This window comes from Eutrigla gurnardus (assembly GCF_963514095.1).
Source record: "Eutrigla gurnardus genome assembly, chromosome: 5".
NCBI classification, from domain to species: domain Eukaryota; kingdom Metazoa; phylum Chordata; class Actinopteri; order Perciformes; family Triglidae; genus Eutrigla; species Eutrigla gurnardus.
Genome location: NC_139919.1, coordinates 25670929 through 25697033, shown reverse-complemented (window position 1 = coordinate 25697033; position 26105 = coordinate 25670929). Strand labels below are relative to the sequence as shown.

The 26105-nt window shown below is 42.4% G+C and overlaps 1 protein-coding gene across 4 annotated transcripts in view; it reads left to right on the top strand.

Annotated features, from left to right (window-relative positions):
* The window catches only part of pdlim7 (PDZ and LIM domain 7), a 31135-nt gene that overhangs the window by 452 nt on the left and 4578 nt on the right, over positions 1-26105 (top strand). Inside the window, exons 2-9 of one of the 4 annotated variants that reach the window (XM_084009065.1) lie at positions 1752-1850; positions 10011-10162; positions 15492-15519; positions 16438-16634; positions 20134-20288; positions 20680-20716; positions 25364-25416; positions 25681-25918. In XM_084009065.1, the coding sequence (XP_083865191.1) occupies positions 1752-1850; positions 10011-10162; positions 15492-15519; positions 16438-16634; positions 20134-20288; positions 20680-20716; positions 25364-25416; positions 25681-25918 (959 nt within the window). Of the gene's footprint in view, positions 1-883; positions 1047-1751; positions 1851-10010; positions 10163-15491; positions 15520-16437; positions 16635-20133; positions 20289-20679; positions 20717-25363; positions 25417-25680; positions 25919-26105 lie in introns of those variants that run through there. The other 3 variants (XM_084009063.1, XM_084009064.1, XM_084009062.1) reach the window with 3 other exon arrangements.

Genomic DNA, 26105 nt, shown 5'->3' with positions numbered 1-26105 from the left:
AAGTAAGCTACGTAAAGCTCACAAACGTCTAGCCAGACCGTTAAATTTCGTCTATTTGAGGATCTCACATTAACTTTAGCAATATTACAGTGACACCGTACATTATAAATAGCAAAACCACAAACAGGTTTAATATAGAAGGTGGTGTTTAATTAACTGAAGAGCTCGAAACGATCAAAATAATGAATTTGCTGTTACAAAAAAAAAAAGAAGAAAAAAATAAATCTAACATCCATTACCTGTTGCTGCCTTTTCTCCCTATTGTCTCTTAAGATGTCTAATCTTCTTATAATTAGATTTTCTTGGCTCCTGGATTTCACTATAGGAGGTATAATATGAGAAACGTTTGAGGATGATTAGGACTGTTTGTGCAATCTTGGAAGTGCATTGACAGTCTTGCACATAAACACAATAAATCGATACAAATGAAAACTCTGAAAATGAATTTAATTAAATCGGCAGATTTGCAGGCTTTGTGGACCGTGGGGTTATTTGGAGTGGTTGGTTGCTTTTGTTTAAATAGTATTTTTGACTATATTACTATTTATTTTCTTCCTTCTATTATGTATGGACCCCACTTCAGTTTTTACTATATGTGAGTTCCTCCTGTTGCTTTAAGAACTTGATGTTAAAATATAATTGCTGGTTTGGTTGTACTGTGCTTCATGCCCTCCATCAGGAATGTTGAATTCCATAAGCTTTGCTTCAGTTGTGGCCGCTTCTCGAGTACAAAATAATAATGCATTGACTTTGATGTTGAGGATTTTGCCAGCATATAGAGGTAGTTGACGTTACCTCTCCCCCGTCCTCCTCCTTACCCCCCTCTCTCTGTGACTCATGTGGGTGTTGGGCTGAAATAGTTTGGTGTAGTTTTACATTCCTTATATAGCCTCCGAGGAGGGAGGAACGGCTCGGGCCCTGCCTGTGTCACAGACAGCGTCGGGGTAGGGTTTGCCAACACGGAGAGAATCTGCTTGCCCTAGCTTACTGACTCTCTCGCTTTCTCCCAGGTCTGGGCTAACGGCCAGCCCTTAAAGACAAGGTAGGTTTGCGTGGTGGCGTCTTGGGAAGCCAGCTGTGTGTCTGGAAGAATAATGAAACCTGGTAGAGCTGAGGAGGAAGTGGAGGAGGTGGTGTGTTAGGGGGTGCAGGTACTGGGGTCAGTGGTACAGCCGTAACTCGCAAGTGACATAGCCCGATGTCTCAAGTTACCTTTGGATCCTAAAATTACCTGGTTATTTCATGACGTGACGATCTATGCCAGTAATCGGTTCTGTTGAAGTTGTTTCACACATGCTTTCACAAATTATGCAAAATATTTCAAAGTGTTGTGGGCCCATTATAGGTCACTTTGAAATGGTTGACTTATTAATTGAATACAAGAAGAAAGGAGATAACGGTTGGAAGCCACTGCTCTTCTTATTGGACAGTAGATTTATGATGCTGATGTTGCTCCACGGTAGTCCTTTTTTGCATTTTAGTAACGTTTATACATTCTGAGTTTGTATGATGAAACATGAACCTTGTGTCCCTGTGGCGGATGTGAAGTTTTATTATTTTGTGAGCCATGCCATTTTAGTTTTTTAATTAAGACTTGATGTAACATTATAAACGTAAAAAGAGACAACTTCAGTGTCTGTTTCTGTGTGGAATGTGTGATGGATATCATGCAGACGACCGGCAGCAGATAGGATCATTTTCTGGGCTTTCTGACTAATTAAGACATTGTTCCTTGCTCTCTGTTTCCCAAGGCTATGAGCGTTTACTCAGTGACCCTCAGCGGCCCAGCGCCTTGGGGCTTCAGGCTGCAAGGTGGCAAGGACTTCAGCATGCCCCTCACTGTATCAAGGGTAAGAAACTGTTTTGTTATTGCACTCAGCTTTTGTACTTCTCTGCATCTGTGCTCATTTGCATGTTGGATCATCTCATCCCTTTTAAGCTTCTATACTTCTTCTGACTGATTGAGTATCTAGTGATAGAAATGTGCTTTTAAGAGTTTGTAAATGAAGCATAAAGTTGAAGTTTTCTCACTAAGTGACTGGCTAGTTAGCTGGCTAACATTAGCTCGCTAATTCCTCCATGTTTTCATGCTAACTCAACACTGGTCGTTGCTCCCCAACACAAGGAGATTACAGCCATAAGGAAAGCAAATGGCCGCTCCAGAGACGGAAGTGCTCAGATTTTCTCTGGCTGAAGTCAAGTTGCTGCCCGTCTCTGTAGCTGGCGCCCATTCTCCTCCCGTTGAAGTAGTTTCCCTGTGGCACGGAGTGAGGCGGCGCGGTGTAATTCTTGTCTCAGTTGTCGTGTGAATATAAGTGAGTTAATCAAATTCAGTGCCCCATGCCATATCACTATTTTCACAGCTTTCGTCATACGGAAGTGGGTGTGGGTTTCACCCCCATGCCCTTTTTATTCGCCTTCGTCTCTGGACAGGATGAAACATGGCAAAAAGAAGGTCACATGAAAGTACAAATAACAAATCCCAAAAGACGTCTCCATTGTTCTTTTGTAGATGAGTTTAGATGGCCAAGCCAAATTATTTTGAGTCTGGTTCTCAACCTCTTCTTCTTCTCCTCTGGTTACTCGTGGATAACATCCATGCATAGCCAACTGTATTTGCTCCACACCAGTTGATAGAAACATGCCTAATTCACATTATCTTTTTTGTGTTTTTTATGTTGCAAAAGTTTGCTTAATATAAGTTTGATAGTCTTTAGACTGTTCATTTTCCTATCACTCACTTTTTATGATGCACGTACCAACCCCTGTCCAGTCTGTCTTAATATGCAGTACCTTAAGGATTAGTAGTATTAACAGTTCATGCCATGTTTTGTTTGGCAGTGCTTTGTACTGTCCGTGTTAGGTCACTATAACACTGGATAAATTACTGTTGCTATTGAAGAGAGCAGCGGCCGCTTTCCAGGCCTTATAAGTGCAGCGCTGCTTTGCCTGACAAACGCACAGACTCACACTTACAGCCACGCACGCATGCGCACACACAAAATGATTCCTACATTGCTGCCAGCTATTGCACAAGCAGATCCGACGTCTCCATTCCCCACTGTTACATTGCTCCCTTAGAGACTGATGTATACATTTTAGACTGCCTTGCATTCGTAAATAATCAATTATGTTCAATATTTGCAGTTTGAGTTGGTAGATTATGTATATCAGGCCCCGCATAGCCTTTCAAAACCCTTTTCAATTATGTTTATTGGTAGCTGCATAACAAGTCAGTTATAATGTAACATTAAAATAATAAAGCTGTGAAGGAATAACACTATTTTATGTTGTTTTTATTAGTGTGGCTTAAGGAGTCTACAGTGTGCAAGTAGCATCGCGTTTAGGTGTGTGCAGAGTTGACGTAATCCCGTGGCGAAGGAAGGAGTTATCACCAGCTTTGTCAGTACATGTCTTGTATCCGCTCGGCTCTCTGGCAGGCAGAAACACAATGTTCCTCTTGGATCTATGTCAAGAAACATATTCCCCGTACCCATAAAAGACCTGACCTAATTGAACCGATTTATTTGACGAATTGCTCGCTACAAAACAGGGATTTCTGGTGGGAAATAGCTGTTGACTTTCCGTCTAGTCGGGCAAGGTGTACTGTCGGGGAAGTGTCAGTAGGTGTGTCTGTAGTTGTTGTTGAATTATCTTGTTTAATCAGCCAATGCAAGATGCCAGTTTTTCTGCAATCCATTTCCATTATGCATGCTGATTATTTTCCTTGCTGACAGAAATATGGCTTACATTTGCTGTATTGCAAAGCCTTTACCTGCAGTCTCATTACATTTTTTTAAACCCAGGTTTGTCTTAGCAGCTGGGTGTAAAATTGATAATGGCCCCACAACCCTGTGCTGCTATGATTTGAGCCTTAAGGACTGGCCAGTGGCTAATATCTTCTAGCTTGTTCCAGCAGTCTTACCAGGCCGCAGGGTCCAGGAGTTATAAAGATGTGAAAGGTTGTCTTTCTTTACTTCTCAAGGACTGTTTGCTCCCTGTGCCTTTGTCATAAAAGACTGGACAGTAAATCACACGGTCGCGGAGGATGAAAACAACACAACCAGGGGATGTAAACATGAAAGATGTGCAGTATCCCTTAGTAACAGGAATAAAAGTCAGGCCTGGCCTCTCTCGGCTTGGATGAATTTAATGGGTGGTCTTTCCTTACTGGTCTGTAGCTGATGAGATAAGAATCTCAACCCCAGACAGCCGGTTTAAAAGCTATTGCACAATGAGGAGCATGTGGAGTGACGGGACAAAATGCTCATTAAAACACTGTAAGGAAAAGAGATTGAAAGCGATAACTCCGGAAAGATCAATGCCTATAAGTGTCTTTCGTAAAGATTAGATGACAGTTAGTGTTGTCGGGACCTCGTGGTTATTTAGTTAATTTGAGTTTGATCGCACTGTGGCAGATTGCATCATCAATAACCTCGTAGTACAACATTTACTCAGTTTTTTTTGTTGTACTGTAGAGGGAGATTCTGACCATCTTTGTATTGATTTGGAAGGTTGTGGGTCTGTAACGGCGTGTGAGAGTGTTGGTATAAAGGTTCCCATTCTCTATGGATGCTTGTTTCCTTCCTCCTCCGTCTGCAAGTCTAGAATGCTATGCTTTCTCAGCATTCCTGGGATTTTTCTTGTATCCACCCAGTCGCTGCCAACAGACAATCCTCTTGTCTCCTTCTATGTCTAATTTGTCTTCCACGTTCCCTTTTCTTGCGCATATAATGGACTCCTCAACAATCTCACTGGAATACTTTTCCACTGAGATCAGAGGAAACGAGACTTCGCCAAGACAAACTGTTTAGTCACTGTGTAAGGGGGGAAAAATAACTTTTTGACCTTAGCACAACAAGAATACACCCATTTATCATCTGAAAAAATATGTACATAACTTTAATTTGAATCTCTTTAATATTAATATCCCACGTTCCACTTTTTCATCTTCTTAGCCTTGTGTTGGTAGATAAACAGGAAAAACTTCAGAAAAATAATAAATTATGAAATGGAAATGTCTTTCTCTGTTGGTAAAATTACTGAAACGTCATTCTATTCCTTTGAATCCTACGCTGTGATACTGGGCACGACAGTGTGTCTTCAGACTCTCCTCCCAGACTGGGATGAACGTAGGATGGTTGCTGCTTGGCACTGGTAAACTGTCATTTCTGTTTGGGTTGGAAATGTTATGTTATTCATATTTAAAGGGGTACACCAGCTATTTAGTAGTGCACGTCAATAACGTTGGGAGGCGTGTCAGAGGGGGATCTAAAAAAATAATTAACTGCACTGATAGCCTGATTTTAGGTCCTATGGATCAAGCTCAAAAAACAGTGACTCCTACATTTCCCATAATGCAGCCCAATGGAGCAATCTATTGCAACTGTTGATTCTCACACCTCCAGTTGGATTTCTGTTTTTAAATTTGCATTATCTGAAACCAAGCTGAGATGACCCTTATGATGTCATCACTCTCTTTGAATGCTGAAGGCAAAACACAAACGTCTCCTCCTATGAAAGCCGACCTCTGAAACCCAGTTGAGTCGTTTGATCCTGCCTCCAGAAACCGCCCACTGTGTCTTAACAACTTTTGTGCCAACTTTTTTCTTGAATTTCTTAAGAACTTGAGAGGTTATACTTAAGTAAAATTATATATCTCTTGTCTCTTTATGTCTGTCCCAACATCCTGTTTCAAAAGGGGAAGCCTAACATTTAGGAAGCAAGATGTCATCGTAACGTCGTTTCATTGCTGTCTGAATTGAGTTTACCCGAGTCTGCGGCAGCCCTAGATCCTGAGTTTCTCCATATATCAGTCCCAGATCTTGTGCCATCGCAATTCCATAAACATAAGGATACCATAAAGGAGCCTCCTGAGCACCGTCTGGCTTCTATCTACTAACACATGTCACAACACAGAAATCAAATGTTCGGAGGAAATTGCGGATGATGTCAAGTCAATAAGTGAGAGACGAGATGCGATGTCTCTCCACCACCATAACTGGATGTGTCATCCTCTTTTATTCCTGTTTCTCTCTCTGTGTGTGTGCCTCTGTCTGGCTCGTAGACCATCTGTTGCTTTATCACTTGTATACTCCTTAAACACTCCCCCTCTCTCATACATGCACAAACTCTGGGAGGAAATGAGGCCTCGTTGGAGGGGAGAATTAATAATTCAGGGCTTACTGATTGCCCTCGGGGGACGTTTCTTGTGCGGCCAGTTGGATGCGAATGTCTTATGTTGTGATCGGTGCAGCAGTGTTTTAAGGTGACTTAGTGCTAGGTGTTCCACTGCAGCAGTTTCAGGGAGACCACATACGTGCAGGTTTGGTTTTCCATTTCTCAGAGGGATATTTATGGCTTTGCATCAGCTGTGCTGTGTGAGTGATGTAAGGACAGACTGTCTCTCGGCCCCCAAATAGCCGTGGAAAGAATAAAACTGAGTTGGTGCAGAGTTACACGGCCATTATATCGTGCAGCTGTAGATAAACTTTTTTTTTTTAATGCGTTTTACCAAAAACAAGGGTAGCCTGCCCGGAGCGAGCATGAGGCCCTGGCAGACCGTGTCAAGGGGAGCACTTCAAAGGTGAACCCAAGACGTTGCGTTTTGAAAGGTTGGACCATGCTTTGAAATTTGATAGCATACCAAAATGACTCTGCGACTGTGCTCTGCCAAAAAAAACGGCTTGACACAGGCTAACTGGTAGGCTAACCTCTGTGGTTGTTGCACAAACGGCATGCCGTCGTTGTGAAGTGACCTGCAATCATATTTGCACAGATCCATTTATGACGGGATGCTTCTCGTTTGTTTTTGTCAGAGGATTTGGCCAAATCTAAAAACCATCCTTGTAATATCTGCTCACAACTGCGACATTCTCTGGGATGCCTGCTTGTTGTGAGGGAGAAGTGCGGTGTGTTGCCTTAAGGGAACATGTTTTCCAGTGCCCTTCGTCATATTGACGAACTGCTGGGAAGGGTATAGGGTTTCCATCCGCCCCCCTGCCATGCAAAGGTCTGAGCACAGCAACTTTAACTGCTGCCTTCTCAAGTGAGGGGAGCAGCTGCACCCTGAACCTGAGCCAGGAGCACAGGTGTCTGCGTCCGTCAGTAACAGACACACTGCACTGTCAGATACAATCTGCATCTTGTTTTTAAGCTCTTTATCTCACCGTTGCATAGAAGTCAGCCGTTTAGGTAAATGTTGAATGATGGTGTGTCATTTTAGAGTACATTTAAGGCGGGTGATGAGTCGAATGCAAAATAAGCATTTATGAGTGAGGTGGCCTCCAGAACAGCATTGGTGCACCGTGGTAGAGATAATCAAAGTCTGAAATTCTGCTTCGTTATTTCCATATTCTGCAAAACATCAAGTGATCCTTGTGCTCTGAATGACAACAATCATGCTTTCCTTTGTTATAACTTTCTTTCCTGCATTCCTCTTTAATTCAAAGCTTACATTTTTACTTCTTCACCTGTCTGTATTTCCAATGTTATTTTATTAAAATAGAATCACTTTGGCTCTTTCCACAGACCAAAAGTCCCACATCACTTCAGGGTTGGCTTGCGATAAATTTAATTGCTCAATTTAAATCTCATAAAGAGTTTTTTTGTATTATTCTTTCTGAAAAGATGACAAACTGATGGGGTTTTCTCTTTTCTATGCTATCTATCTATTACTGCACTGGCTTGACATTGCAACATCTCTTTATATAACAGATTAAAAAGCTACAGATCCTCTGAGGCTTTGACAATGCTTTCGTGGCCAAGGCTCATGTGTTGTTGTTGTTTGTTGTTCACTGCTAATAAAAGCATTGTTTTGATTTTGGTCAAATGGCAATGTGTTCAAGTTTAACAAATCCAGTGGTAAAAAGGGGGTCTGTGGCTCTCTGTAGTGAGCCTCGGTGGCATTATGCCAGACTGTGCCCCGGCTCACAATGTCACTTATGTCATCTCTTACATGTTTCTCTCCAGTGCACGCTGTTCAAGCTCCTTCGATTTCTCCCTAAACTGGATGAATTATTTCTTTCTTAACTCTTAATTGCTTCCAGTGCATGCAAATCAAAGCAATTAAAGTGATGTTTGAACTCGGCTGTAAAATAAGTACAGCGTGGATTGCCCCCCCGAGGAATGCATTTCTTTCTATTTTTAGCTTTTGCTGCTTTTCTGATTCAGGGTAGGCTTTAACTTTGTTGTCTTTGTGGGGTGCGTAGTTGTATATCAGCCCCCGAACCCAGTTTACAGAGCATATTACCTCCCCGCAGTGTTTATGTTTAATGTGCAGAATCAAAGCGGCGAGAGGGATGGCTTAGCTGAACATGGCAGAAATCTATCGATTGAACCGCTGAGTCCTCCAAGCTTTTGATGAGCTAACATTTGCAGGGGATCCATGACATCAGAGAGTAATCCTAATAGTTTTTTTTTTTTTTGGCCAGAAATCCAGACACTTGCTCACTTATCGAATTCTGAACTCTTTGTACTCCAGTTATCTGAGACTTGGACACAAGTCTCGGGTTTCGTTAAACCGCATGGACAAGCTGACTAAGCCCTTACCAAACACAATTTGGCATCTCCGCCCTGTATATTAGTCTCCCATGTGCTCCAGAAGCACCGTGTGCATGTAGAAAACGATTGCCACCTACATAGATTATGTCAAGTTCTTCCTGTCGGTAACGAGACTCCAGCCCTCTGCTCTGACTCAATATGTCTGTGACGGCCCGAGAGGAGGATGTCAGTGACTTACCTGTCTTGTCTAGATGGGTTGTTCCAGTAAATGATGTGACTATTTGTAACATATGGCTCCTGTCTGCAGCTTTCAACATTTCCTTTCATAGTCACATCTGCGGCAAATCATACGTTGATGACTGATGACATCATGATGACCTATAATGCCTGTTCCCGACAGTGTTGAGTGAAATATCTCGGCTGGCTTGTCAGCTCCAGACACACCGACTCCCCGAGTTGATTATTAAGTGGCGTTAGCAGACCTTGGCTAAGCATGCATTTTGCTTTGAATTGCTGATATATTTGCGATAATGATGGGAAATGAAGTCCCACAATGACACTTTTTTCCCCTCATGTTTTCGTTTCGAGACGTGACCTGCTGACTGGGGCTGCAAGACATTTGGAAGAAATATTGCAGTATTTTTCAAAACTTTCTGCCCCGGTTGACAGTCTTGCATGGGGCTGCTTTAAAGCTCACAGTCGGAGACGCTTCCCGACTTCACCCTGGGCTTTTCCTCGCTGACCTAAAAGAGCCGGTTGGGCACTCATGGAGGAAATAATGCCAGCCAATGCCGGGGGAGAGGATCCTCTGACCCACTCAGTTGAATACCCTGGCAGACGCGGACCCCACCTGTTGAAGTGTAAAAATATATACGGTGCATTATGAGACCGTGGCAGGCCTACCTAGACTGTAGGTAATTCATGGGAAAACAACGTTTAAAATGAGATTTGACGATAAGAAAAACATCTCACATGACCTGCATGTACATATTGTGATGCTGATGCAGAAACAATACGTTGTGCAACCAAATATGTTGCATGTTTGTAATTGGCCAATTAAATGATCAGTAGCTGTGTTATTTTTTTTTATAGTTACTATTAGTGGACTTCTGTCCTTGGAGCTGCCTGTTTTCACCCCTCATGTATCTCTAACTTCTGTCTGGTTTCTGCCTGTTTTCACCCCTCATGTATCTCTAACTTCTGTCTGGTTTCTGCCTGTTTTCACCCCTCATGTATCTCTAACTTCTGTCTGGTTTCTGCCTGTTTTCACCCCTCACGTATCTCTAACTTCTGTCTGGTTTCTGCCTGTTTTCACCCCTCATGTATCTCTAACTTCTGTCTGGTTTCTGCCTGTTTTCACCCCTCATGTATCTCTAACTTCTGTCTGGTTTCTGCCTGTTTTCACCCCTCACGTATCTCTAACTTCTGTCTGGTTTCTGCCTGTTTTCACCCCTCACGTATCTCTAACTTCGGTCTGGTTTCTGCCCCTGTGTGTTCTCTTTTTCCAGCTGACCCCAGGTGGGAAGGCAGCCGAGGCTGGTGTCGGGGTGGGAGACTGGGTGGTGTCCATCAGTGACACCAATGCAGAAGACATGACCCATGTGGAGGCACAGAACCAGATCAGAGCAGCAACAGATGCTCTCACCCTCACCCTCAGCAAGTAAGTCATTTGACAATTTATTATGAAGCTAAAACACTTTATCTCTGTCAAACACAGCGGCATAAATCACCACAAAACGTATATCCTCCTTCCCTCTTTGGAGAGATAAAATGCCACAATGTCCTTGGAATTTGCTTTGGCTGCAAAACACATTATTGAAGTTATCAACACACACATTCCATTATTCCTTTTATCCTAAGGTTTAGTTTTAGGTTTAGACTTTAGAATTTCATTTTCCTCATAAGTCACAACCCCACTCGTATTACTGTAAAAAGTAATTATTTCTGCTTGGGGAGGTTATGTTTTCAATCCACTTTAAATTTCTTTAAACTTTAAATGGATTTTGATGAAAAGTTAGTCCATGATACAAAAAAACGAAAACTTAGTTTTAGTAGTATAGTATTACCATATGGTCATTTCTAAAGCACTTGCTTTTTATCCATTAATCCTGAGACTTAAAAGAAAAATAATTTTCCTCGATTCGTGGTCGCAGCACCTGTCTTTGCATAAAGGTGTGCCCGATTCCACCCACATAGATTTCAAATTTATGCACACTGCCTTTTTTTTTTATCACTCTTACAGATTGTATCCAGTCTTCACAGCATTGGTATTGTGCAAAGCAAATCTGGGTGATTTATATTTATGTTTTGACATCCCACACTGCTTTCTTACAAATGCTAATGCTGGCATGGCTTGGTTGAAACAAATTTGACAAACCTATTTAATTAAATGTGCAATTGCGACCATATTCATAAGGCAGGTGTGAATATAATGCAGTTTGGCTCTTAGATAACGAAAATGGACAATTAAACCCCCCGATTCTGCATTATCATCAATATGTATGTTGATTTCGACTCAAATCTAGATGAAAGTTAAAAACATCATAATTTATTAAAGTAACAGGAGGATTGTGCGGTTGGAGGTGTGTGCCCTGAATTCTCACTAACTTAATATTGCAGTAATATTCTGTTCTTAGCATCCGTAAGAAGGAAGAGCCGGGGTTAGTAGTCTGCACTTTGCAGTCTTCGCTGTCAGGCGGATACACTGAAAATGGTTTATTTAAACCAAACAAAGACCAGAGGAGCCATGGGTGCCTTAAATTATGCTCCCACTTATTATGAAATTACAGAAACTCTTTCCTTCAGATTAAAACACTTTGTTGTTACATGTGAGCCAGAATGGGGGGAAAAAAAACGTGTTATTTCTTTTAAATTTAGCTTGAGTTATTTTAATTAGCTCTGGATAACTCACAAAAAGACAGCACTCATACCTGCTCTCATTGCTACTGCCAGAAATCCCTTTACTGACAAGGCATCTCTATAGAGTACAAGCCAAATGTTTCATCAGGAGCCTAATTATAAGAGAAAGATTTTCCTCTCCAAAAAAGCTGGAACCGTGATGAGGCTTGGGAATATCAAAAATATCAAAAAGTAAAGAGGTTGTGATCCCTGCTTTAACACTGCTGTTTCCACATCTAGTTCATTTTTGTCATTGCCTGCCAAAAGATTTGTCTGTTCTGATTTTGTTGAGGTCGTTTTATTTGACTTTTCCAGGCGAAAACAGCCAGAACATAAACTAATAGTTTCAAATGTCGAGATCATAGTGGAATCATTTTGCTGCATGTTGTTCCAACACATGCCTGGCGCCTCTTGCATTCATACAACATAGATCTCTCTGCACAGAGCAGTAAATCCAGCGGGCCTCGTTAATGTCATTTTTCAAATGGGTTTAATGGTGTTTTTTTGCAACATGACACTCGGAGACAGGAGCTCGACTTTGGTATTTCTTAGTGATATAAAGTGGAGCTGCAATGATAAGTCATTGCTTATCCATTAGTCATTCGAAGGTTTTTTTTATATAAACAAAATAATGTATCTATAATGATAAATGATAGTAATAAAATTGCTTTCCTATTACAAAACAAATATTGATACAGACAGATAATGGTGGTATTGCGACATGATGTGTTCTCCTAAACCCCTAAAAAATGTAAAGGAGCAAAGATTTATCAATTTGGCTTGACCAGAAAAGCGTGAGAAGTATGATGGTGTTGGGAACATTGTAGGGGAGTGTTTTCACTTCATGTAAGCTAATTGCAACCCTTTTGGTCACCTAGAAATGTCTTATTCAGCATTCGGTCATGCTGAGCTCCCCCCCTACCTCTCGTGTTACTTCTGGTTGGCAAGAACCAGCCAAGACGGCGAGGAGCAAAAACCAAGATGCCAACAGCCAAAATGTCAAACTCAAGGCCTCAAAATGGCAGTCCACAAAGCAATAGGTGACATCATGGGGAATAAATATATATATAATATATACAGCTACAACTGTACAATTTAAATCTCAGTAATTCTTGTATTTTTCAGTATATAACCCCCTCCTGTGGCTTCACAATTATTTATTTTTAACCTGCAATGGGCCTAATTGTCGAGGTCGTAGAGAAGAGAGAGAATAATGGAGGAAAGATGAATTAGAAGAGGGGGTAGAGCGGTACAGAGGTTTGTTAAACTTGGGGGATCAAAGGCAGATTTTTGAGACGGGGAGTAAGATGCCAGGGCTTTGTAGAGAGCTGCTGCCACTGCAATCTTGTAAGTAATAGGTAGTCCTATAAATATTGCAGCACGTGATTATCATGCCCAGAGATAACGAGAGGTTGTGGTATTTGCTGTCAAATAGCTGCGAATTCCTGTACCGTACAGCCAACAAAACACATTGCTGATGTTGCATGTATTTATTTATGTATTTTTGCTTTTAAAAAGAGGTCACAAGCTACACTTCAACCTAGGAAATGCCTTAAAAGGAGTGTGTGTGAGGGAGAGAGAGAGCAGGAGACTCATGGGTGGGGTATTTTTTCAGAGTGGAAAAGCAAAGGAATATTCCGAGAAGAGACAGCGTGAATCTTGTTGGCCTTTGTGGCGAGGGGATAAGTGAAAGAAAAGTGATGTCAAGCTTTCTGCTGAGGGGTGGATCGGTTATCATACTTGAGCCAGATGTGCCCCCCCCGTGTGTCTAACAGATGTTCAGAGCTTTGATGATTAATGACACCTTGTTAAGATGTAGCCCATAAACCTAACTTGAACCTGGGTTAGGGTGATTCTACGAGGCCATACCCGGCTGCAGAATGGCAAGGAAGCATCCTTTTGCTGTTTTCTACTAAAACCTGCAAATAAATGATGTAAATCTTATTTTATGTTTAATCCTAGCTCTAATCATTGCACTGAAAGTTTTACTGCAGTTATTTCCCAGTAGGTGAGAGATTGTGTCTCATTTAAGCTGCATTCAGCCGTTCCATGTAAGAGGTCTTCTTCTTTAACCTGTATCCTCCATGGTGTGATGTAATGTTTTGATAGGCCTGAAGACAAGTCAACATGTTTGCTTAACATCAGCCATACTTTTCCGTACTCCTCATCTATTTATCATCTCCATGTGGAGTACAGCTATTGTAAACATTTCACATTCTTCCACTTGTTTTTATTCCCCAGTCTCCTCTTCATCTCACCTTCTTTTGTTATTATATTGTAAGACAGACGAATATTCTTTTCATGTAACACTTCTCAGAGAAGAGCTATTTATTTGTATTTTGGCTACCATCCAGTTGCCTTTATTATGTGGAGAGGAGGACAGCTGCACGGTGATGAGATATGGTCTATTGTTTGGTTTAGTGCCTCACTTTGTTCAGCACCAGTGATCACTTGGTGTCTCTTTTAAAATGGGGTTTATCCAGAGCATATTATAGGGAGTGGAATTAAAAAAAAAAAGGGGCCAATTTTTCAACTTCAAAGAAAGGAGATCATGTAGCAACTACAGGGACACACTAGGTCCATAATTCAATGTTCACTGTCAGAGATCGACCTGCAAGGTTGCGGTTGGAATTTTATCGGTGATGTGTGCAAAGCTGATTACGCTATCATGGGAGGTTTTTGAAATGAAATGAGGCAGAAAATGATCTCATAGTGTTCATATTCAGTTTCGGCACGGGTCAAACTTGGTCCAAGCAAACAAACTTATTCCGCGAAAAAACGGTGACTAAAAACCAACGAATGCGGAGATGATTAAGTCCAGTTTGCCGAAAATGAAAACAGTACGTAGCGGCTGTCATATAAATTCCTTATAGCCCTGCTTTTTAAGAGTGTGTGCGTAATCAAATTGCGGCTTAAGGCGAGCTGAAGCACTATGAATGTCAAATTGATTTGTCTCCCAGAAGTGTGACACGCACAGACATGTCAGTGTGCCTTCCCTTCACTCCTCTCCCTCTATCGGCACAGCCTTGTTGTCATCCGGTCTTTAACGTGGCTGTATCAGTGGTTGAGCAGGCGGCGGCGGCGGTACCGCTTATTCATTTCTGATTGACGCAGGAAGTGCTGTCCATTGTTTTGTTGATAGTGCAGGAGGACGGCAGCGGTTATATTCAGCTATTTGAGGAGCCAGCAGCAATGCAAAGCTGGTTGCCTCCATGTTTCAATGTGTGAAGAATCTTTTAATGAACCGTCTGCTCCAGTCAGCAAAGGCACCGCTGCAATGTGAATCCTGGGATTAGTAGTTAAGGAGTGTACCGCACCGTGGCATGTGCAGTATTCTTAACTGGGTGGGTGAATCTGCAGACAGACTTATGTGAAATGTAATAAGGTTTTGGGTGTTTATATAATGCCACCACACAGAAAACCTCCGTGTTTTTACTACGTGCTTCTTCTCTCCCGTCATTCCCGTTGCTTGTAGCGTGCTTGCTGATTAGGTTAAGTGTTGACATGTGGCTGTAAGGGGGACTCGGGGAGACGGCGTTGCTGTGGAGTCCATGGGGCATTTCAAACGCAAGCAAACATGAGCAAACAAGTCCACTTTAACCTGATTATCTAAACCACATGTTGAGATATGAAACAAAAAGTGAAGTTCCCACCAAACTCTAAATAACCTGAAGATTCAGGGCTACAGTTGTTTGTAATACCTCCTTGTAAAACAAGGTCTCAAGCTGAGTTCCTGCAACTCCCTATTTAATCTAATTAAGCTTGTACTTAGAATATTGTCTTAACTAATGGGAAGCATTACGGAGTGACTTTTTTCTTCATCTTTGTGCAAATTGAGGTGGATATTTGTATCTGTTTGACTCATTTATAATAAGCCCTAGATTTTGTCATTGTAATTTAATTTAGTAGAATGTGTAACACAAGAAACATTGTGTAGTTTTGTATCAAAAGGGGATTCAACATGACATTTGTCGACCATATTTTCCTTTCTAATTGAAACATTTCAGACTTCTGTGGTTTTGAAAATAACGGTGAGTGAAGTGAGTCTATTGTAAGTATGTAATAACCGTCCGCGTCTCTTCTTTCCACAGAGCTTTCAAAGCGGGTGGAGATCAGAAGGTAAGACTTAATTTGTCTGAAACGCTGAGCTCACCTCCGTATGAACACTCGGATGCTTCTTGGCACGGTCTGCTACGAGACTACAGTGACATTGATTGAATTTGAAAAAACGTCCTTTAATCATTGCTCACAATTGGCTTCAATAGTGTGTCGTGTCACTTTGTGTTTAAATTCATCTGATTCACTCGAGTCAACCGTCGAGCTCTCGCAGAGTCCGTGCACCGTGCGTTAGCGAAGCATCAGTGAGTCACTAAATGAGTTGTTTGCTGGATGGGGTGTTGTGAATATTGCTTTTGTTGAGTTTGCTGTTGGTTATTTGGCGATGCCTTGCACAATCCCCGAAGCCAGGGTATTACTGATGCGTTTAGTTTCACTGTCAAACCTCTCGAGTGCTACTCGCCCAACTGATTACAGAGCGAGTGCTACGACGGTGTCATGAACTGCTTTTTTTTTTTTAGTTAAACAGCAGGAGCGTAATACTTTTCACAAAGTCAATGTTCCATTTTAGTAGGTGCTCTTTTGCAGTCTGTGCATAATGCTCAGTGAGAAATCTCATTAGTGAGCCACGTCAGTCAAATATGACAATTTCTCACTTTTTTTTTTAAACCAGCAGTAGCAGATTACTTTGGCCAGTCTGTGGCAGAGTGCCAACACAAATAAATTGGCTGTGTTCACACTTCTCAAGCACTTCTTCTGTGCACGGAGAAAAGCCTGCAGGCTTTGACGGATCTGCTCCTTCAGCCCCGAGTAATAATTTGCAATAAAGAAATATCGGCCGGCGCTGGAAGCTTTCTTTATATAAAGCTTGGGATTGTGCAACAGCAGGAGGACCTTTTTCACTGTGTGTCAAAAAAAAGAAATGTCTAACCGCATGTTGTGCACTGTGCTGCATTGTCTCCCTCTCCCACACCCTCGTAGGACTCACTTGCTCCGGCTTCTGTTCAGCCAAAGTACTCCTTTGCCCCCAGCACAACCATTAACAAGATGGCGAGGCCATTTACAGCAGGTGGTGGTAGTGCCAACTCAGGACCTGCTATTAAACCTGTGGCCTATTCCCCTAAACTTAACACCCCGAGCTCACAGGGCCGTGCCAGTGTGACGCAGCCACAGAATGGGTAGGTGGAGAAATAAAACTCTATCCCCTTCGGTGCCACAATGTGAAAAATGTTGTTTTTAATGGTTTTTCTGATGTCTCATTATTCTGTTTTTTTTTTTTACACTAAACAGAAAATAACTCCTTCAGGATTTTCCAAACTGCATTATGTCGACAGTTTACTTCAGTTTGTTGCCAAAATTGTGTCACAGATCCTAAGAAACATTTCATAGAAGATAAACATAATGTATGCTGAGTCACTGCTGAAAATCTACTTAATCACGTCACTGTCTGCCAATAATGTAACAAACAAGACGGCAAGCAGATGATGACTTTTTTAAAAAGCGTATGCTATTGGTTTATTGCTTAAGACACCATTAGTAATGAGCTGCCATTATCGATTGTATCATGATAGACTGTAGGATGATTTGGAGGAGAAGGAGACTGTCAATTATTTTGTCAAAACAGACCTAAATAATTGTCGGCCTTTTTATTATACAGAGGAAAGCAAACGCTTGGAGCATAGCAGGGCATATTAAGCTGACATGTGCATTCAAGCTGGCTTCCCCCGGCTGAAAGACCTCTAAAGTGGAATTTATCGGATGACAAAAACTGTTTTACAGATTAGTGAAGGACGTGTCAATACAATCAGTTACAGTTTACAGCCCTGTAAAATCAGTTTTTATTTATTTTTCTCTCTGGTTATGTTTTGCCCTTTCTCAAGTTTTGATCTATTTTTGTACATCTAGATTATTCTTTTTGGGTTTTTATCATCCTCACTTTGTGTGAGTGTGAGAGAGAGACAAATTCCAAAAAGAAAGACTTTTTAAGCTTTGAGAAATGCATACTTTCTTGCAAGGCAATCCACCTTTTCACACTGATTTGCTGTTCCACAGATGGGTTATTGACTGACTGTGATTACTTGCATCTTGCGTCGCCATTCAGTGCTATGCTGGAAAGAAATGGCAGAATGCATTTTCAAGTCCAGTATCTCTCAGCAGTTAGACGCTGTGTTGTTTATTATGGTCCTCTATTTCCCTCTTTGTAAAGCACATTAGTCAGAACAGAAGTCATACCTCCGGTGATGCATTTAATCACATATTTTGATTTGCAGTATGCTTAAAAAGAATTAACTCTTGTGGTGATGATGAAAATTCTGATTTTTCTCTTAAAGTCAAAGCTGCGAAACCAACTAAGATGGAGCCCTTCTCATATGTCGTCCCTCAAATACATGTATCCGTTATTTTGTAAAAAAGGGAATCTCAAGTCCCTCCTTGAAAACCTAATTGATCGGTTTCATTGTGAATTATTGGAAAATCCAATTCCATCTGCCTCAAAACATTTAACTCGGAAACCAAGTTACTATCGTCTCTGCTGTGTATTAAAAATGAAGTTACTGCTCCCATGACAAAACCCCTGATGCAATAATTACATCAAACAAATGCCAGATTTTTATTTTGCCAGTGTTCAGGTTTTACGAGGACTCCAGGAATTGATCAAAATTAATTTAAAATGCCCCATTAGGTAGTAGTGTGGCGTGAAACGGTCTTCAAGGCTAGGCTGGTCTGGTTCCTGTAATCTGTGTCATGGTAGCGGCAGCATGGTCTGACTGCAGCCACTGAGCTGTGGCCCATCGGCTGCTTTTAGCCTCACTCACACACATTCTCAGCAGAATTTACTGCCCTGGTGCTCGATTATTTAAGCAGCCGTACTTGCTTACTCTGGAGAGGGCTCGCATGTTTGAAGCTTCTCTGCAGATGGCCGAGAGCCATTCCTCTGGCCACTTTTGAAAAGAACGGAGCCCTAATTATAACTGTCAGCCCACTTTTGATGAAGACATTGTTGGATTTCTCCAGACAGTAAACTGTTCAATGCACAGAGCACGCGTCTAATGCGTCTCGGCCTGTCATATTGAAACAGGTTTCTGTGTGATGTTGTTTGCCCAGCGCTTACCCTGACATCACGGTGCGTCACTGCTGTGGCATTTATCGCCGTGGATGCGGATTCAAGGAAAGAGTAGAATCAGGGGAAGGTTTCTTTCTTTTATTTTTGGCAAATGCCGGAGACTTTTACATAACTCTGTAAAGCATTTGTGCACATGGGTGAGAGGAGCCTTGGGCAAAATGTTTTGTGCCAGTCATTTTGGGTCAGGGTGACACTACATGATTTGACAGACAAACAATACCTTCTTTCTCTCACAGATTCTCTTGATGATAACCTCTTGCATGTTTTCTGCATCCGACAGCGTGTTTGGGCTTTTGTTGTGCACATCCTCCACCATATACTGTATCAAAAATGTTCTGGTTTTCCTTCTTCAAAGCTGAACTCTGACCTGTCTCTCAATTTCCTCCTCTTCTTTTAATGCCACAGATGGAAACTCATGACAAGTTAGTATATTTATTTCTCTATTAACGGTCCAGATAAAGTAATGTCTGCTTGATTGCCTTTTTAAATTGTCATTAATTCCATCAGTAATTCCCATCCTTTATTACAGTGTTTTTTGGGGGTCTTTTTTCTCTTTGTGTGCCTGCAACTCTTCAGTGGTTGCATATTTTTACTGGTTGTGAGCAAAAAATAAAAAATCTTATATAAGAATTACATTAGTGAGATATTATGCAAGTCATTGACTTATAATTATCCAATCATTTACAAGAAAAAAGCAGAGATTAGATCCCAGTTTATGTCACAACCCTGCAGGTTAGGAACCGTAGCTACTACAGTCTGTAACCATCTCACTCTTTTATCTCACAGTTGCAATCAGGAAAAAAAGCTCTTCATTCATCAGGATCTCTTGCTATTTAAACGTCTATGACCCCTCTTTCTGTCTGTCTCTCTATGGGAACTTAATACACTACTTGTATATCTTTATTCTACAGGGGTGAAACCACTTACTATGGTGATGTGTGCCGAGAGTCCAAGTAAGGGGCAGCTGCATGCAGGCTAGTTTGTCAGCTTATTATGTTAATATGGCAAGGCTAGATATAAAGAGAAGAGTCGACGCTCCTGGGTCGAGTCACAGAACGGATACAATAGGAAGCCAGTTTTATTAGCAACCTTTCATCACCTACTTGCTATTTGATTAATGCACGCTGTAGTTGACCTGCAACCCTCTTGAAACAACGTGTTGGAAGTGAAAAGCGCTTTTTTTGGTGCTGCTTCTTGATTTTTGCATTGAAATAAAAAAGCTTTTGTTTATTCCAACCAGGCTAGGTGCTTAAGTCTGACAGGTTTTCTCCCATAGATTACCGTGACCGTTACAAATATGATCTCTAATGTGGTAATATCCGTTTATGAGCGTCTACAGTGTGCCCATGAGAAATCTTGAGTAATGGATATCCATTAGATCGCTTATTGCGTGACTGTTCTGCTTAACGTTTAAGTTTGGCTTCATCTGTTCAGGATGTCCTCTATTTTCAAGGTCACCCGATTTAAGCTTAGGTTGGTGTGAGTGGTTGTTGGTCCCGAGGTGGGATTTGTGTTAACCTGCGCCTGCCGTGTGCTGCTGCTGGGTGTGTGTGCAGGCACGGCCTCAGGGTGGACCACCTGCCCGTCTTTATCCCCAACGACCGCAGCAAGAAGAGGCTTATCCAGGACACGGAGGACTGGCAGCCCCGCACCGGCACCACCCAGTCCCGCTCCTTCCGCATCCTGGCTCAGCTCACAGGCACCGACTTCAGTAAGTCTGGGGCGAGGCCTGGCAAACCCAGGGGAGTGAGGCGACGGAGAGCCGTGGGTTAGGGGTGCGCTCCTCTGGTCGTCAGGATTAGGTGTGACTGAAGGCCTGCAGAAATGATCAGATGTGCTCTGATCATAGTGACAGCAGAGTGACGGGCCTCAACTGTCACGTGGCTGCTGTCTTCAATGACGCAGCTTTCCTCATGACTGTAACCAGTCTGACAAACATATGTACATGTTTATTACAGAGGATGTGTGGGAAAGGCACCTTATTTTTAGTGCATACTATTACTTAACGTGTTTGTGTTGGCGTGCGATCAGCTGTTTGTCTTTTGAAAAGCGCCTTATCCATCATAAGGCGTGCTAATGTGTGTCTCTCCTGGATCTCTCAGTGCAGGACCCAGATGATGAAATCATGAAGAGGTCCAGGTAAAAACTTGAGCATCATTGATTTGAACACACGTTGGCCTCCTTTGGTCAGAAATGTGTTTGTGTGTGGAAGCTTGAGGTTGGCAATTATTTTAGGAATGATTTATTAAACCTAACGTGTTTGAATCTTGCTGTTTTTTTTAATTACTGGCATGTGTAGTGTGATGTACATCCTTTTGTATCATTAGAACTATAATCTGCTTCCTGGCGTAGTCATTCATATACACTTCTTTGTTTTCCTCGCTGTGAGACAGATTTACCGTCCTCTTGTTTGTACTCCAGCTAATAAGCTAGCAGCTGTTAGCTTAGCTTCGCACAAAGACCGGAAACCGCGAACCCCGTCTCCGTCCGAAGGTAACAAATCTCACCACCACCGATCCACTTCTTCTCAACCGCGTTAACTTCCTGAAGTCTTGTCATTACCGTGAGGTTGCCAGGCAACCAGCATCACCCTGATAAGATATAGCACGACACAACGCCTCTTGAAACCACAGTGTTTTATTTTTACACTTTTGTTTTTGTATGGATAAATAAGGATGTCATGTTAATTAGTGAACTTTAGAGGTGCTGATAGGTGGTTTGTGTTACCTTCCGACAGAGCCAGGCTAACCTTTTCCCCTCCGTTTCCAGGCTTTGCACTTAGCTAAGCAGCTGGCTGTTTTTAGCAAACAGATACGAGCGTCAATCTTCTCATTTAACTCTTGGCAATAAAGTAGATCAACATATACATAACACATACCTATCATATTCTGACTCCTGTTAGATTTCTCTGCTACTTTTTCCACCTTTTGTGCACTTTTCTGCTCTCATGTTCTTATTTATTCTCTCTCTCTCCCACTATCTTATTTCCTTCCTGCCTATCTCTGTTTCATATCTCCGTTGCCTGCGGTCAGGGAAAAGTTCCTCACTGAGATTCAGAGTCCCCGTTATGCCCGTCTGAGGGACTGGCACCACGACAGGTCCGCTCGCGCTCTCAATATCAAATCCTGAGCGACATCCTAGACGCCACGGGATGCAGAGCCCAGCCAGATTCTGCTAGCGATAGCCACACCGCAACGACCACGTGACGACGATGCCGAAGATAGCCGACCATCCGATGGCAGTTAAGCAATTCACCTTTCAGATACAGATGAGGTGAAAAAATAAGTTTTGTGGTGGGGAGGAAAAAAGAAAACCGAAAGTAGATGAAACCTAGCCTAGATGACACAGCCTAAAGTGGAACCTTGCATACTGAGCCTAAGTGTAAGATCTCCCTCTGAATCTCTGACTTGATGATTGTTGACAACCCTGTGGACCACTGTGTCTGTGGCCCTATTTTCCATTTCACACTGTGCTACTTGGAGTTAAGCGGTGGGAAGGTGGGAAAGGGGGGCCTCGGCAGTGGGAAGCGCCTTTCTGTTCATTCTTCTTCTTTTGATTGTGAAGTTCAGACCCTCCATTGAACTCTGTCTGTCTCTTTCTCTCTCTCTCTCTCTCACTCTCTGTTTCCATCTATTGAGTTCTTCATCCTAGAGTTTTCATTTGTGATCCCCTCATCTTGTAGGCTTCTCCAACTATTGAGAAAAAGGAAGCTAAATCTGTACTTTTGTTTTTTCTTTCTGCTGTCATCAAAAATACAAAACATCTGGAAAAAAACAACAATGCCTGCTTCTCTGTCCTTTCTTGTTTCCTTTCTTCTTGTTTCTTCAGTTTTCAAGCCTTTCAGGATAAATCTCTTGATATCCAACTCTTCTCTTTCTTTAGCTGACTCACAACAACTTCTGTATTTGCTTAGTTAACTGAAGAAAAATGATTTATGTAGAAGCAGGTGTTTCCTCGGTATTCAAGCAGATCTGAACTAATGACGAGCCTTCTCAAAGATCTTTACTTACAGCATCGTGCAGTCAGGCGTAGAAACAACACATGGGCATACACACATGTATCTGTATTCTTAAAGTGGTGCACGGTGAGGACTTGCAGCCTTTAGTCTCAGATAAAAGTATGTTCAAAGTTTAATTCCTGCAGTACGGTGGTCTTTAACAGAGAGAAAAGACTGATGCAAAACCACTTTTCATCAATACCAACGTATGGAGATGGAAGGCAACGTGTATATAAAAAACTGAATGAGAAATGCTCATTATTATGTTTTAAAATAAATAAAATGTGTGGCATCAGGAAACTATATAGTTGTTGCTATTTTAAAGAGGAAATTAGTATTTTTCACATCCAGAAAAATGGAAATAAATCTAGCTCTGGGTTTGTCATTGGTAGTTAAATTGCTATACGTGGTTGTATTACGGAATAAACAATTGTTAAACGTGTGACTGTATAAAGTGGCTTAAACTAAACTAGTCCACATTATTGTTCACACCTTTTTGTCAAATTTATCAAGTTAGCAGATTCAATAATGAAAAGCATGTACAATTACAGCGTCTATACACTAATAAGAAAGAAGGGTGACAGAAAGCTTGTTGCATAGATACATTATATACACTATATTCACTCGCCCATCCAAATCATTGAAATCAGGTGTTCCAACCACTTCCATGACCACAGGTGTATAAAAGCAAGCATCTCAGCATGCAGACAGTTTCTACAAACATTGAGAAAGAATGAAGAAGATGGTACTATGATAGGATGCCACCTGTGCAACAAAGCCAGTGAAATGTCCTCCTATATATTCCACAGTCAACTGTCAGAAGGATTATAACAAAGTGGAAGCGATTTGGAACGACAGCAACTCGGCCGCAAAGTGGTAGGCCACGTAAAATGACGGAGCGGGGTCAGCGGATGCTGAGGTGTATAGTGCACAGATGTCAGATGGCTTCTTTCTCCTAAAATAAAAACCCGCTCTCCTCTCCGCTGGATGCTGAGCTGCCAACAACCTCCTACTTTCCTCATTTCTCCGGTCGATGCATCCCAGGGGAGAGGAAGCCGAATAAAAACCCAGGTGAATCTGAAGTCAGAGATGCGAACAGGTGATGTCGAGGAAAACTTCCATAGGAATATTGAGGTGATGCTCCTCAGGATGTCCAAAAGTCAAAGACAAACCAAAAAAAAAAGGCCCTCCTGTCTGTGCAGGAGGGGGAGGAAGAGGCTGAAAATGTCAAGAAAACATGATGCAGGCTGCTCCAGGTGGGAATAAGCAGCTGTAAGAGGTGGTGCTGCAATTTGCACCTGCAACCTTCAGTGGAGCGAGGTGCAGACAAACACCTCTCAGAGGTGTTTGAGAAGTCGGCACCGCTGGCCTGTTATGTAGGGCAGCACAGCAAGGGGGTGTAGGGCTGCTCCTTTTGGACCAGGATGTGTGGTTTTTACTAGTTTGCTGGGGTCTCAGAAGGCACGCTAGCCAGTGTGTGTGGGGTGAAGGGCAGCTGACCCAGGGTCTGTTTGTTAAACAGGCTGAAGCATGTTTGTCCTGTGTTTGACCCCCGTCGCCAGAGATCCTTCCCATCCAGCCTCCTCTCTTATTATTTTTGCCGTAGTTTCTATCCTAAGATCTCCTGGCAGGAAAAGGGGTCTTACCATTGTTCATTTAGAAAGATTTTACAAAGATTCCTCCCCGTCAACAGCCCTGCAAGCCATATTTCTGCTGTTGCAGAGGGATTTAATGCCTTCATTATTCAGAGTATGCTGTTGGAAAATCAGACTGTTTTTTATTCTTCTTCTTGCGAGATCGCTCCCAGCTGTAAGTCTGACTTCTCCTGCCTCCGTAGCTTCTCGTGTCAGGTTGTTGAGCTACATATGGAAGTGTAATTGATAGACAGACGTATCCTGACACGGGCGATGCTGCAGAAAAAAAGGCTTCTTCTTTTTCTTCGCAAATGAGAAATGATTTCATCATCTTTCATTAGTGTAGTGTGGGTGGCAGAGTTGATGATGTAAACATGATGGATGCCCAAAGCAGTGTTATACCCCCCCCAAAAGATCAGAGGTCTCCAGAGCTCACTTCCTTGGCTCAGAAGTTGTTTTTTTTCCTTCTCAGTCATGGTTTGAAGATTTTCTGAATATAGTGACACATGCTGCGGGTAACAGGACTTAGAAATGTAGAAACAACTCTTCATTTCAACAGTTCTGCACATGAAGGCTCGACGAGAAACTCGCCTGCATCCAGATCTGACGGCATAGAGCGACAGATTTTTATTTTTTGCCCGTGAGTGACGTCAATCAATCCCAGATCCCTAGGTTTCTGATTGCTCTCGTTAGAGCGGCGGCTCTTGAACCGTTTGTTAATGTCTTTACAGAATGCACGCCGCGGTATCTACTGTTCAGCATTGATCACTTGAATTACACGATTGATTTTTCTCTCACAACAGCTCGTGTTGTCATGTAAAATGGCCTGCGAATCAATTCCAATTCTATTACAGTGTATCTTTTTTTTTTTTAACATTCACCTGAATCTATGCCCCCCGAACCCGAGTGTCTTGCCACAACAGGTGAGAAATCCATGCTAATCCTGTTGATACTGATTCATATTAATGATGATGATGATGATGCTTATGATCATTCACGCGGAACGTTATCTGTGGCTCAACGTAATGAAGACGGCCACGGCTGCTGATATCCAAACATGACGTTCGCTGAGTGGTAACCATGGTTACTGAGGGGTGTGTGTGTGTGTGTGTGTGCGTGTGTGCCTTTTTCTAATTAGTCATTTCCTCCCCACAGCCTTGAGCCAACTCCCTCACCTGCCAAGGCCCAGGCAGCAGATAAACCAGATGGTGAGTTTCTGCTCCCGCTGCTGCGTATAAAGAACCCCAGCAGCATCCAGCGCCGCCTGTGCTAATAGATTCTTATTAAGTGTCAATACATGAGCATCAGCAGCAACACCGTGACGCACAGAACTCATGCAACATACATCTGGAGGAAGCGTGGATATTACATAAAAGTGTCCCCATTGTGCAATTATTCACAGCAAAGTTTTTCTAAGTGCTGAAATTCCCAAACAAATCTCCATATTTTGTTGTTTTTTTTCCCCGTCCCAGGCTCCAAGACTGCTGCAGCGGGCCGTAAAGGGCCTTCCTCTCGACCACCGTGGGTCACTGACCCCAATTTCGCCGACCGCTTTCGGCCAGACAAGACCAGCACCGTCCTGACCCAGCACCAGCAGCCGGTCCAGCCGACGCCGATGCAGAACCGCAGCTCCATCCTGCAGGCGGCGCAGCAGGCGCCCGAAGACAGCGGGAGGACCCCGGTATGCGGCGCCTGCAACAAAATCATAAGGTGAGACCGCACAGCCGCATCCGTGGGTGACAGCTTGAGTTATTTCAGCGGAATAAAATGCTCCCAATGTTTGCTCCTGTTAGCTGCGTTGAGTGATGTGTCACTTCTCTAATATAGGCTTTGACAGACTGTATGTCTGCAGCAAATGTAGTCAGTCAGCATAATGAATACAGTTTGGAGATTTTAT